This window comes from Ornithodoros turicata, chromosome 2 (genome assembly GCF_037126465.1).
Source record: "Ornithodoros turicata isolate Travis chromosome 2, ASM3712646v1, whole genome shotgun sequence".
Classification (NCBI taxonomy): domain Eukaryota; kingdom Metazoa; phylum Arthropoda; class Arachnida; order Ixodida; family Argasidae; genus Ornithodoros; species Ornithodoros turicata.
The window spans coordinates 23409739-23424810 of NC_088202.1; the positions used below are offsets into that span (position 1 = coordinate 23409739).

General features: G+C 45.7%; 2 protein-coding genes across 2 annotated transcripts in view; one reads left to right on the forward strand and one right to left on the reverse strand.

The window, feature by feature from the left end:
• The first annotated feature begins 1810 nt into the window (after positions 1 to 1810).
• On the forward strand, positions 1811 to 3526 carry LOC135384411 (uncharacterized). The gene has a single exon (XM_064613613.1). The coding sequence runs from the start codon at positions 1811 to 1813 to the stop codon at positions 3524 to 3526; it is 1716 nt and encodes a 571-aa protein (XP_064469683.1).
• Positions 3527 to 6144: 2618 nt separating this feature from the next.
• The window catches only part of LOC135385237 (glycoprotein antigen BM86-like), a 152062-nt gene continuing 143134 nt past the window's right edge, over positions 6145 to 15072 (reverse strand). Inside the window, exons 23-24 of the mRNA XM_064614439.1 lie at positions 14773 to 14809; positions 6145 to 6588 (exon numbers count right to left, since the gene is read on the reverse strand). Coding sequence (XP_064470509.1) covers positions 6502 to 6588; positions 14773 to 14809 — 124 coding nt within the window. The 3' untranslated portion in view covers positions 6145 to 6501. The remainder of the gene's footprint in view (positions 6589 to 14772; positions 14810 to 15072) is intronic.

Here is a 15072-nt window from a genome sequence, read left to right on the forward strand (position 1 = left end):
CCCAATCAATCAATCAATCGACTCCTCCGTGCAAGTGTCGCCAGCGAGGACGACGATCCTTCAAGTTTCATGTACCGTGTTTGACTATTCACACGGAGCCTGTCAGCTCGCATAGATTTCGTGTTGATCGCACAATTGAAAGTGCCACTCGTTTGATCTAGGTGCTTGTCTTGGCGACTCACTCGAACTTTTATCGATAGCACAGAGTGTAAGTTTACCTTTACGGCTCCTTCAAGGATCACTTTTAGCACACGGTCAAACCGACGATACTTCCGCCTTCCCGCCTTGCAAAGACGTTACGCTGCATGGTTTTGATGACGCCTTTCCGTCAGATATTGTAACAGATGCATCATTCTTTTTCAAATGTCTTGCTTACGTCCGACCATAAAACATGCATCTGGAATTATGTTGATGATTATTTTGCTAGAAGGATAGTAATCGCAGGTACTCGCTCTTTTTGGGCAGCACATAGCTTGGATCATGAGTCCTGGGTATGACAAGATATGTAAAATACGCTGTTAGGATGACAAAACGAATATCAACAGCTTGTGATAAACCGGAACAAATGAACTGCTGCATAGCACAAGGAACATTAGAAGGTATGTTGCAACAACATCCCGAGGGTTGTCCATCCACTTTCTAGTCAATAGCATGGAATCAAGATAATCATGGAAGCTCTTTATCATTTGAGAAGAAGATTGCACACCGTCGAAGGTGCCATTCTCTTCCTATGGTGCCGTCAGTGGTACTAAAGTTTAGAGCAAGGGAATGTCCTTCTTGGACTTACGTGTGTTCTGATGAAATCGTCCAGCTGTTGGACGAATGGAAATTTCACGCAGACAGTTTACCTGTCCAAGCGAGTTGTGAAATCGAAGAGAAATTGAGGGAAAAAAAGTTAATTTATATCATTGAAAGCAAGCGCGCCTACGTAGTCGACATAGTACCCAGTCGACGTATGTACCTACACTGAAGTCTTTCTGATGTCCATTTACTAGTCCCAGCGCTGTCGAAATGACGTCCACTTACAATACGTGTAATAGAATCAGGGTTGGAAAAAATCCGGACTTTTTTAAAAAAGTCCTCTCCAGTGGACTTTTTTGGATAAAACCGGACTTTATTGGATGATTTTGGAGATTACTGGAGAATATCAGGAGCGTCATAGCAACATGGTGAAACGTTGTACGCAGCATATATACGGTGTCTCGGAACACAACACAACACACCAGTGTTGCAACACAAGTTGCAAACCAACGGTGCTTACAGTACGGCATCGGTTTGCAACGTAAGCGTTACGGAAATGACCACAGTTTTTCTATAAAAAATGTTCCCAGCTAGCTGCGACACCGGGTATAAGAAAAATAAATTTTCTATTCACTATTAAGAGCAGCGAAAATGTGCCTGGTACGATTCCAACAGATTTGAATAGCTAGTTATAGCACAGTTGAAATTCGTTGAAGGACGTCCAGGTCACCAGTTGTAGAGCGGTAAGAAAGACAGCCAACCGTGCTCTACGAGGTACGCCGTTTTAATGATGAACAATGGCGCCTGGCGCGTGAACGGAAAACAAAACATCGCGTCGCGAGAGCGATGCGATGGAAGTGGCGGTGACGATGTGGGATGTAGCGGGCGCTACAGATTCAAAAATTCCGCCTTCGCAACAGTGCCTTCCGCGCGCTACACCAGGAGTCGCCACGGTATTGCTATGGTCGAGTGAATTGAAACGAGAAACCACGTGTGTAGAGGAAGAGGTCAGGAATCCGCAACGCTGGTCATTGTGTTTTGTGTCCGTGTGTACACCCCGTTTAATGTCATGCCTCCGGGCAGCGGAAGAAAGCCTTTCCCTGAGTGGGCGGAGGTGGAAGAGACCGGAACAAAAGTTAAATGCAAACATTGCAATCAAGAGGTGAGTGCCAGAATCGAAAGGATTAGGGCGCATCTAAGCGGTTGCAAGATGAGGATTTCTCAACGTAATAAGAACACTGCCAGGTCTCAGCCCTCTTACATGGAAGGAAACCTGGCATTAGAAGATACGCTACCTTTTGAGGATGATACTGTGGAGGATTGTGCTCCTGGTCCTTCAAAAAGGAAACAGTCGCAACCCGCCATATCGGCATATGGAGTTACAACATCTAAGAAGCAGAAAGGCGGTCTGGACGCGAAGGTAGCAACGTTTTTCTACGCATGCAATGTGCCTTTCAACGTTGCTCAAAGGAAAGAATTTAAAGACATGGTGGCATCACTACGCCCAGGATATGGGCCGCCAGACAGAAAACAGCTTGGCGGAAAACTACTGGATGACGCCTTCCAGGCCGTTGAAGACTCACTCAAGAAAGAGTTGACGTCCGTGAAGTCGGTTACTCTCCTCATAGATGGATGGTCAAGCTGTCAAAATGACCCGGTAACGGCAGTGAGTGTCCACACAGGCCAAAAGTCGTACCTATTGGACATGTATGACAGTGGATCACAGAAAAAGACGGCAGAGTACTGTGCTGCACGTGCCGAGGATGCCATGAAGAAAATCCAGGACAATTTCGGGTGCGACGTTTTTGCGGTGTGTACGGACAACGAGAACAAGATGCTCAAGATGAGGAAACTACTCGAAGAGAGCCATTCAGGTCTGGTAACATACGGTTGCTCGGCACACTACCTGAACCTTCTTGTAAAGCAGGTCCTGCCTTCGAAACTTCTGAACAAGATCGTGAGAGTGCAGAAATATTTTAAGAATCACCACCAACCTCATGGGTGGCTCCAAGAAAAGAATGGCCTTCTACCTCAACTGCCTTGTGACACTCGATGGAGCTCTAATTTCGAATGTGTGCGGACGTTTCTTGAAAATTTCCACAAATACAATGAAATTCGGCTTGAGCATCCTAGTGACTTTTGTTCAGATGTTGCTGCTGTCCTGGAGAGCCCCGCAATCTTTACGGACACCCGTCTCATGAAGGACATGTTGGGCATCCTCAACAGTGCTTTATCACAGCTTCAGAGCGAGAAAGCGACACTGTCGACTGCAGCTCAGACTTGGATATCCCTCGAAGTGGCACCGGAGTTGCACCACGTTAATGCCGAGATAAAGTACAGGGCAAGCCAAGCTCTTGCGCCAGCGCATTTTCTTGCATATCTGATGGACCCATCCGCAGCTCCTGATATATTAAGTCAAGGAAGAGAAGAAATAGCACTTAACTGGTTAGCTGCAAGACACCCAGAATTCGTCCCATTTGTCCTGAAGTTTAAGGTTAAAGACCCCGAAACATTTCCCCAGTACGTGATGCTTCCTCAGGTTCTGGAAGAGTTCGTCCCAGGACAATGGTGGCACGTTTTGGGTATCCAATTGAGGGATTCTCAAAAGCTTCCCGCTACCTTCTGCGACTACTTCGCGAAGTTGCTTTCGTGTACTGCATCTGCGGCGTCCATCGAGCGCATATTCTCATCATGCGGAATGGTGTGGAGTGCTGTCAGGAATCGACTTGGGCTCGAGAAGGCAGCGAAGCTTGTGGAGATCCACCGTCATTTTAGAAGCGATTAGTGTGATTACGCCCATGAACAGTCTAGTGGCGACTTGTGCTTGTAGAGGGTGGAGCGTGTACGTTGAAAGTTGCAACTAATGTTTCGACAGCGCAGCCATGTTGATTTCATTTTATCGTATGAATAAAATTACAAAGAAATTCACCTCGTCTATATCATCGCAGCCGTCCAACTGTGTGAAGAGAAACGTAAATGAAGAAATGCACCCTTTGTGGAATAACAAAAAAAAAAAAAAAGAAGTAAGGTGGATAAAATCCAGAAAAGTCCGGAGAAATTTGGGTGGATAAAATCCAAAAAAATCCGGTGGATTAAATCCGGTTGGATTAAATCCGGCCAACCCTGAATAGAATACATAAAAATACCTCAGACAACTTTTTGAATCTGTGCTGCTGCATTCGTCAGATTGAGTGCTCATGACAGATTGCACTTTTTCCGAGTTCGTATTTCTATATAGGCGCTGCGGTGGAACCAAACGGTGACAGAACTTTACCACTAAAATACAAAAATATGTAAGCAAGAATTATTTTTAGCTTCCAAAGGAACATGTTGTCTGGAGTGTTTCAATACCAGGGTCATGTACACAGTCTCTATTTTCGTGAGAATGCCATAGAATATCAAGGCCTGAAGCACGCTGGTTAACGGCCATATCTGCCGCCACCCCTCATCGCCCTCTGGAGGTGGTCCGCCGGAATAGTTTTTTTTTTTTTAAAGACGCCTTCATATTCTTCATCTGACGAAAGAAATACCTGACACAGATCAAGATATCAGAAGAAAAAGAATCCGAGGAGGAGAGATTGAGTGATGGAAGCGACATCGAAGGTCCGCAAGTGTTACCAGCGGGGCAAAACAGCGAAAAGCAGCCTAATCCGCAAGCATCAAGCAAAAGAAAAAAAGCGGAAGAAATAACTAAAAAATGAATTACGAAAGCAAGAACATCTACCGTGTGTTTCACGAAGGTTTCCCGGCTGAATAATTCGTAAACAGGTGGTGCTATCGTAAAGCTTTCTCTTTATTCATCATCCCCGAGTTAAATTAATAATCATTAATTAAATAAACGTCCTAACCTTTAAATTAAACTTCGGACGCTTTCGGCATCTCTATTTTACTGATCGGGACATTCGGCGAAAAATATTCCAGGAAGAAACCCAAGTCGACACTTTGTGGTTTTTCTTAGTTACTGGTTTCGGTTTACATATTTCTTGCGCGGAGCAACGTACCGGTAGCGCTCATTCGCCTAGCTGTGCAGCTGCCAATTACTTGTTCGGCGACCTGGTTCGCACTTGGGGGTGACGCAAGATAAGGAACAGACTTCTGTCTGTTCCTTATCTTGCGTCACCCCCAAGTGCGAACCAGAGAGAGGCCTCGGTGTATTCCGTCATGATCACGATAAAGGCACACTACGATGCTATTCCTTATCTTCCATTACTCCCGTGTGTGAACCAGGCGGATCAACACGTAATTGACAGCCGGATAGCTGAGCGAAAGACCGCTATGGTACGGTGCTGCGCGCAAGAAATATGTAAGCCCAAAACGATTAATTGCTCTAAAAATCACCAAGTGTCGACTCGTTTGTTTTTTCTTTTCTTCTGGAACATTTTTCGCACAAGCTTCCGGTCGGAATAAAAGAGGTTCCGAAAGCGTCCGAAGTAAAATTTAAAAGTTCGGCGCTTTATTTAATTAATGAAGGTGTGCAAATGAACCACTCGCTGTTCAGTTCCTGGCGATGTCTCAGGCATGCTCACTGAAAAGAAAGCTTTTCAATTGCGCCACCTGTTTACGGATTATTCACCTTCCCGGGGAACCTTCGTGAAACGCAATAGCATTCCCCGGTAGAACATGATCATACCTCCACGAAACGGAAACAGTGTGTGGACGACTGGATAGAGTCACCTGTGGCACAACATGGCGATCCCCCGTATGCTCTGAAGGTATATACTGAGGAGGAGGTGACGCCGGGCACACGAACGAAAGGACTGTGGTACCAAGAAGGGCAGAGCAGCTTCGGGGGCAAAAAAAAAAAAAAAAAAAAAGGACAATTGGTTAAAACTTTCGGTTTACATTTCGAGCACTTGCTCTTCATCGGAGCCAGGGGAAAATGAAAACGGGGAGGCAAGGATGCCAAACGTGCCGACCAGCCGCTAGGTGGCTACACAACACGTGCTAGGGGGACCCCTCAACTATTATCCGTATATAACACCGTTGATCCGAGAGGTTTAGACGATATACTTGTTTTTGGTTTTTAATCAAAGTGTGCCACACATGCCGTCCCCGTTTTCATCCCCCGCCCCGGTTCCGACAAATACCAAGTGCTTGCCTGCCACCACTGCTAAGAGAGAAGACAGATGGACTCATCAAGAAGTTGGTAAGCAGTGTTCTTTGTGCTGTCGGTCTATTTTGTTGAGAAGGGGTGGCTGAGTCTCCAAGATATGTGGTACCTTAGTCCTTTCGTTCTGTTCCTTCTAAAAGTATACTGAACGTTTGGTTAGCGTCCTGTATCTGTCAATGTCCCTGCCCCAAGTTGTGGGGGAAGCGACTTCACTACTTTATCTGCGTTCACAACAGTGCCAGTGTAATTCGCCATGAGAAATGCTAAGAAGTCAACAAAAGACAAGTTACAACTGCAGTCTCACATCGTTTATGTGGATATAGTTACAGTAAATTGTTGCATGCTAACACGAAAATCCCTTCACTAACTGCCTCACTTTTGTCGAGACTGCTGGTAGCAAAAATGGTTTTCAGATGTCATAGGCTCCATTTACAAGAACGCGACAAAAGTGTATCGTATTGACTTATCGCAACAAATCCTCTCCGATGGGGTCACGTGAACCAATCTACCAGTCGGGATAGGTGCGAGGAGGTGCGATAACTCGATACGACACGCTTCTGTCGTGTTCATGTAACCGCAGTTATATTATAATGCCACAGTTATAGATGCTATGAGGATGATCCGTCGTGGACGCACCGCCCTTTCTACAACTACATAGCTGTATACTCCTCTTGAGGCACCGCACTTTCTCTTTGAATTCCGTCGTAACACTGTTGAAGCTTGGACTGGTTCCGGAGCTGCAAAAGCGAGAAAACGCAATATCCAAGCGATAAGAAAAGTGCTTGAACGGTTCTATACAAGGTGCTTCTCGAAGTGTGACTCAATAGTTTCCTAAATACATGTTTCATTTTTGCTTTGAAAACCGCACTGCATATGCTTATTAGCGATATATGCGATGTAATCAGGACGTAACCAATCAGGAAGGCAGTGCGCCAACACAAATGCCCTGGGGCGTTCTTGGGCACTAAATAAATCCATTATTATTATTATTGTACGATTGGTGGTTGTTTGAAAAATAAACGTAGTCCTGCTTACTGGTTGTGCGATTGTGTTGTGGTACACTGCCTTTGTGTTGAGGATTAACTGGTACAGCTTCGTCCAAACTTAACTTGAACACGGCGCCGGCCTGTGGAGCAAGAGGGACGACACCCTAGCGGCTCTAACTGGAATTATCGGGAGAGAGTGTTGAGGGCTCTCCTACTCGCATCACGGGGGTGCCCGTCTGAGAACTGCTGCTCCGCTTCGAATGGGCAATGATAGGAGACGCAAAGCTTCAGCTGGTTTGTAGCGATTACGTGACCTTGTGCCACCTGATATCGCTGATCGCTGTGAAGCAACATCAGCTGCCTCAAAACTGCCGTTTCCTTGCTATTAACTGCGCGGGAGAAGCTTTGTGCGTTCAAGCGCTACAAGATAACTTCACTCGCATGACGAACCCGAGTTATTCTTGAAGCAGCATGGAAGTGGTAATGGACAGTGAATATGTGAATGATGCGAGCAAGTAACCACATTGTGATGTCGCATGGAAAATTCCATTCTTACGACGTTCTACAAGACTTTCTTTACCATAAATTATTTCGACGTATAGCAAGCTGCTCATCCTCGTTGTTGTTGTTTGAAGAAATAAATAAAGGGTAGCACTCATAAAAGCGCCGGCTACTCCATATTATTTAGTTAACATGTTTAGCTTCTTCGCTAGCACACTGCGACACAAGGGGAATCACTGGGAGTATGGCACAAGCTTGTCAACTGGCTGGCCATCGCGAACATATGATACAACGTAGCGCGGAATGCGGTGCTTTAAGCAACAATATCATTTCCAGGATAATGCATTTACGTGTATTATTATTCCATTGCTTTCATTCTATTGCTTAATTCCAATCAATGTGACGCCACCACAGCAATATGACGCATACCAACGACAAGGTTGCTAACGGCGCAGACAATCACTATCAGATGGCGAAGATTTCAATCACCCGCAGTAACCCAAGCAGCAAAATGTACTGGAAGTCGAGTGCAATAGGGGTGGACGGGTAGGTGGAAGGTCTTGAACAAACCCGTGAAACTAAAAAACATTGATAAGACACATACCGTCCACCCCTGTTGCACCCGACTTTCAGCACATTGTGCTGCTTGGGAATCTCCAGAACAGACTGGAACGCTGTGCAGATAACAAATATCCACGTAAAAGGAAGCGCCTGTTCGAAGCGGAGCACCAGTTTTCAGACGGGCACCCCCGTGATGCGAGTAGGACAGCCCTCAACGCTCTCTCCCGATAATTCCAGTTAGAGCCGCTAGGGTGTCGTCCCTCTTGCTCCGCAGGCCGGCGCCGTGTTCAAGTTAAGTTTGGACGAAGCTGTACACCGCCGTGACCTGGGACAGAGCGATGCTGGTAGACTTATCTTCGACATGCTTCAGTCACGGTTTCAAATCGATTACCGTCGTCTACGTAAAATGTTATCCATCTTATTTCGCTTTGTTAACTGTATCTTGCCGGCACTGTGCATGTGACAAAAGCGATTTTGGGAACAGAGAGTAGCAGGACTACACCGCTTCATCAGCGTGGACGCTATTTGCAAGCGCTCATCCATTTCCCTTTATCTCGCTAAAGGGAGTACCTGGCCCCTACAAACGTCAATGCAGACAATAGTAGTAATAAGTTATTAACCTCGCATTACCTGCAAAAAGCGGCTTTATGTAAGGTATAAAATGGAAGGCTAGAACCGGTTTGATTTTTGATGCAGTTGTACCGAAACTGAACCGGAATAAAATCCAAGCAACGCGAATCGAACCCGTACTTTTGGCGGTTTCGACACCCCGGTTTGAACAGCCCGTGCCAGCCCAAAAGGGACTGCAAAGTGAATGGTAAACCTATGGAACTGTGTGCTTTTCTGAAAACTTGTAACTTCGACGCTTCAGATACGAAAAAGCTCTGCTGTACAATGAGCATTTTTTAGCAATTTCACTGCGAACATTGCTTCGCCAAGCAAAATTAGCGAACTCCAAGATGCGGCAACCATGAGGCGCCTAGCGCGCCATCTAGTGAGAACGCAGGCAACTGTGCTAGCTATCTGGGAGGCCGTGGCCAGCTGCAATGTGAGCTCCGTCAAGGTATACGTTTGGTGCATCCCCGGAACACTATACGGAACATAAAACAGTCATCCGTAGAAATCGCATGAATGCGATGTTTTGCACAAAGCAGTGATAACAAATGACTTTACAGATTTCATCTTCTGGTCGCTCTACTCACACCGGGACCGCGGGTAATGGCTGAGGAGCAGGCGACACGGAGATGAGGAGAGAAAGGCTAACAAATGACGTACGTCGCGCAGATGTCCTTACATATGACAATTCAGTAGAACCCGAACTGCTTAAGGCTTGCTGTTATACTCCAAACCACATCTACTAGTAGTCAGTATCCTGTCTGAAATGTGTTACGGAGTACTTCAATATCACGTGATACCTGCCCCCCTATCTCGCGGTGGTCTCCAACGTTTCCCGTGGCGGACGTCTGGGGACGCTGTGATCGCGAATTTTTTCGTCGTTGAAATGCGTTAGTATGAAGAATATGAAGAATTGAGATGTAATGGCTGGCGTCTGTCATGAGAGAGTAAAAACATGGTGGTTACATATCACTTTACAGTCACTTTAAGGAGCTGTTCAAATCCGAAAAAAACAAACAAACTGCAGCTGGTTTTGTGTTGCAATATGAAAGGGCCAAAAACGCAATCTGCATGCGTTCGGCGGTGTTCCGTTTTACATGCGGCAGCCTTTTTGCCTCCCACTCGCTGGGTCACATTCCCTAAGTCTACTGGCCGGCTGTTCCTCAATGGACATTTTTCACACCCGCGTCGTATCCTAGCTGCTCTCCACCAAACTACAATCGGTGCACGCAAAAAACAAACCCACGTGGGTAGCATGAAGGACGAAAACCGGTCTTGGAGTGCGGCCGACGCTTTCCGCGACGTTTCCGCGCCACGCTAGCGTCACGATACCATCTATTTTACGCACTCCGAAACGTTGCTTTCTGTTGTAAGTAGCTCGTCAAGGTACCAGTGTTGGGGATTTGAAATTTCGGATTTGATTTAAATCCACAAAAGAGACTGGCAGATTTGATTTGGATTTGATTGGCGGCATCAGTATGAATAGGATTTTGATTTGAATTCAATCGTGTTTTTGCTTAGGGATTTGGACTGAATCACGTTTTTTTCTCAAAGATGTGGATTTGGATTTACATCATTTTGCCATGAAATTCAGCCTATATGCTTGAGCGATGCGCATGCTAGCGCGACAGTGGCCGCTTGCTCCGGCTGTGACTGCCTCTGCTATACTTTGTAATGTAATGCTGGCGGTATATCCAATACACTTCAATATTCGGCATACAGGCCACTGAGAAAACCTCGGCGACTCTACATACGATAAACGGTTGTGCTTCGGTGGCGCTGCCCGAACACAGCGGCGACGGTTTTGCACGCTTGTTACGTCAATTGATGGCCTATTCCTCATGTGCGGGAAAAAGAAATGCGCTAGGACCCATCTTATCCTTCCTAATCGCCCCCAATTTTTGCAGTGCTTCATTATGCTGCCCCCCCCTCCCATCTCTTTATTTCACGCATTCGCTTGTACATACTACACAACAAGAAATGTATCATGTGGCAAGTGTACCGTACCGTAGGAAGTAGTAAGCACGGCGTTTCCCGCAGCATAATATTCGTACTGCGATCAGGTTCGTAGGTTTTATTTATTTATCTTTTTTTGCCATTGCCATTTATGCTCATTGGGCTCCATTAAAATAGAGGCCTTCCATATGTTCCTCCCCTTTTTCTTAGTTCCGCAACTGTTAGAAATTCGTGCTATTAATTAGGTATTCTGTGTAAATATCCGAGCTTCGAAAACTGCGGTCGATTCTGAAGCCATTCAACAGCTGTTCAAAATTGTTCGGCAGCTCTTTCAGATTTGCGATGGATTTGAAAAGTCCGGATTTAAGAAGGGATTTGATTTGGTGTGCTGAAAACAAATCCGGATTTGAAGTGAGTTGATTTACTCGAATAAATTTAAATCCGGACTTGATTTGGATTTGATTTAAGGCCTTCTGCAAACTGCGATTCTGCATTAAATCCGATTTGTTTCCTCAAATCCCCAGCACTACAGCCTCGACAGCCCTGAGTTCACCTTGATATCCTCGGGACACTCTTGTGGACTATAGACGACCCTCTGTTTACAAACATATGACGTCACGAGAAGGCCGGTTCGAGGTTATATTCTACTGTCGTGGGGGAAGAAGCGGGAAAAACGCGTCGGCTGATAAGCTGATAAAGCTGATAGTGCCCATCGGCATGCTTTGCGCGGCGGCGCTGAGTGATGCATGACGTAGGCGTTCAGGTCGTCTGTACATTGATTATAGCACAACCATCACACAGGGTTCACCATCCCACGGGGAGAATTATGTAAGCAGTCTGTGATCCTCAACTGGGGATGGCGCTGCTGCTCGCCCTTGGAACTCAGTGTGTCTCTACTCTGAAGCGGGCTAATTTAGTGACCTCATGTCGCCGTATTTCTCAGATTAAAGGTTCTGGGAACGATAACGAAAGTCTACTACCGGGGGTACATCACGCATCAACGAACCGTGGCTGGTGCATCTACACACCGCAAAGGGGACATAAAGGGGCCACGCCTATATAACAAAACTGCGTTGGACGCATCGATATTCCGCATTTTTTTTCTTGTCTCATACTAAACCATACGAGTTCGCTGCGGTTGCCATTTTTGCATGTCTGCGAACCCAGGGATCTACAGTACAACCTTGTGATTTAGACCACGGACCCATTTTTATGAATCAACTACATTTATTATGAAACTTCATTAAGGGTCTCGCTGGCTCTTAAAACCTATTATTACGTTTAATTAAGCCGTATATCGAGTTAGTATATGATGCGCAGTTTTGGAAGGAAAATTAACAATAAATTCAGGAAAGTGTGGGAGCATGGTACACGCAAAATACTTCTTTTATTCGTTAGTTTTTTTTTAAATGAAAATAACCATGAGAGCAGCATAGATAACATTTTTGTAGGTAAGTTATATGGCTAGGCGGACATTCTCTAAAATTCATTATTTACCCTTTTAATTGGAGGATTTCGAAAAGGGCGAGACAGCAGAATGGGAGACAATCGTCGTTGAAAGCCATTTTATCTTTTAGAAATCCTGAAACGAGCACCAACTTTGCCGAAACCGTGCCAAAGTCAACCGAAACCGCGCGCCTCATGAGTGCAGGGGGGACAATGCTCATTCTTGACCGAGGACCACATGCTTCGGAGCGATGGAGATCATTGCAGTAGGTGCTGATCTGGTGGCCAGATACCCGCTTTGCGGCCCCTGATGGGCACGGATTTGGTTTCGGCTAATTTGCATAGGGAAAATCGAAGATGAACATTCCCACGCACGTGCTTGTCTCAGGATTCTTAAAGTGCGGAAGGGCTTCCAGCGGGGATTGTTTCCCCTTCTGTTGTCTCACTTGTGCCCGAAAGGCCTAACTAAAGTGTTTATTAGTGAATTAGAGGAAATAACTCGTCCGTATGACCTTGTAACGCTCGCAAGGAACGGCATCTATGGGGGTGCTCGTAGCCGTTTCTTTTATTGACGACCTGTGACGCATAAAAAAGGACACCCTATATACGAGTCGCCAAAGAAATTTGCTGGTAACGTTAGGCAATGTGTTCAAAATGATTATCCATTCATGTGATATCACCGATTCTTTATAACGAAAACGTGAAAGCGTGTGAAAACGATTTTTTATCACCTTCTGGCCATATGGTCTCGAAGATTACGAGTGCACGGGGGCAGCTGGACTGTTTAAAAACAACTCTATTTATTTTAGTTCGTAATTTAAATCTGCCTCGCTCAACCTCTCGGTACAGTCTGCCTTCTGATGCAGTCATTCAACATTAAGCCGCGTGCCCACATGCGGAGAATGGTAGCGGATACGCGAACGCGGCGTGGTGAACTCTTGCCGCAGGGCGGGAAATGCCGCCTCCGCTTTCCGCTTTTCGTCGACAGCGCAGTGCACGACTTTTGTCGGATGGCGCACATCAGGAGATCACCGGAAGTTGTGTAACTTTCTTGTTTTCTTCCGGCCTCCCGCACGGAGAGCATTGACGGCGTCGTTGACCGGAAGGTATGTCACAGCGGGGCTCACGTTTTTCAACATGTGAATTTATGAAGGAAATAAAATGTCATTGCTGCCTACATTATAAAGCGTTGCGCTAAAATGACTTTTTGGTCCGACATTGGAATAAAGTTCGGGTGTGCAGGCAGATAAAGTGTACGATATTCACTGAACTGTCGTACTGTCACGAAAGGGAAAGCTAAACATTGTTCACAAGAAAAGAAAGCGCAATCGCTACCGGGAGTGAACCCAAAGCCACGCTTCCCGCGTCTGTGAATTTGATTTCGGAAAAGCTCAGATGTAAGAACAGGAACCTTCACTACAGTCAAAGACTCAAGTTTGATGTCGTCGTCCATCTTGTCAGACGATGTCTCAGAAGCTCGAGGACGAGATCACACTGTGAAAAGTTGCAGGCGGAGGCGGATATAGCGGGGGCGGCATACATGCGTGCGGCAAGCGGCAGGTAGTTCCACAAGTATCTACTCTATGTGGGTACGGGCCATTGCTCACTGCCACACAGATCGAAAGCGACGTTGGAAAGGCATAATGGCCAGAGAAATGGCATATGATGCTTCTAGAAGCTAGATATTAATTTGGTGACACTTCCACATCAAATGTAATAACAATGTTTCGGAAGAATACAATGTGAGGCGTGTAGATAACAGTGGTATAAATGAGAGAAATAAAGTAGGACTTTGAATCAATATATACAGGGTGTTTCACTTAACGTGATAAAAAAATCGTATGAAAAATTTACTTCTGTGAACATTATGGGGCCAATGCTGTTTAGCCCGTGGAGATCCTGCACGCACTTCTCAGCAGTTTTATTAAGTTTAATTTGCGAGCAATGGAATCCAATTGGTCTCAGAAATTGGTCAAGTCAATCTCACGTTCGTTTCTTAACAGGAATAGGAAGCGCACGTCGAGGAGGGATATATTTATTCGAACAGAGGGGGAAAAATGTCTTCCCGATCCCACTGCAAAGTACATTCCCTTCTACTTTGCCAATAGCTGGAAAAAAATTGCGAAAACTGTCGTTTCGAGGCGGGCCAATTGTCGTTCGAGCTCACTGCTCCGTCAAGTTAATGCAAGATGCGGCGGACGGAGAATTGCCACTCGCTGCTCTTATATCAGATAACTTTGTGTTGCAACATCAGCAGAACCTTGGAAAAGGAAAAATGAAAGCCAGGTACATGGCCTTCTCGCACCGCTTCTTTGGGATACATGAGCGCGACCGGCAATTTGCGCGCCCAGAAACGACAGCTCTCGCAATTTCTTTCCGGTCATTGCCATCGTGGTAGTACAGTGCAGGACAAAAGTTTACGGAACCGAGTCACCCGTCTGCAAGTCCGCACGGTACCGTTCGCTGCTAGCGTGTCACTCTGAGGAACGAATGCGCCAGAGCGTGTTCCGTAAACTTTTTTCCAGCACTGTACATGTATTTTGCAATAGGATGGGGTAAATCCGGCATTCGCTCTGTGTTCCTGTAAAAAAAAAGCAAAAAGGAGGTTGACTTCGCAAATTTCGGAGTTCAATTGGGAAAATTCAATTTCTCACGAATTAAATTTGATAGAAGGGCTCAGGAGTCATGGCAAAATCTTCCCCGAGATAAATACTGCTGGCCCCGTATTGTTCCGACAATTTGATTTGTAGTACAATTTTTTTATTACGTTAGGTGAAACACCCTGTGTAGTCCCCAGTGGCAACTCAAGATTGTACTGCGGACAATTATTAACTGGAATGCAAGCTTCGGTCTTACCTCACTCCTGGCTGCCCTCGATTTCCGTATTCGACACCTGCAGGAAACAAAGTATTATTTGTGGCACGTTCTAATTGATGCCAGTACCGGTATACAGTCGTTCCTCGTTCATATGGACCCCGTTAATGTGGACAACTCGAAGTATGGACGATTTTTGTAAGAACCAAACTTTTTCAACGCATTTTCGTCTCGTTAACATAAAAACTCGCTTTTCGCACAACAGACGGTCCATCAAGGTACAAACCATATGTAGTCCGCGTAATTTCGTCTTGTTATTACGTACGGCATCGGTATGGAAGG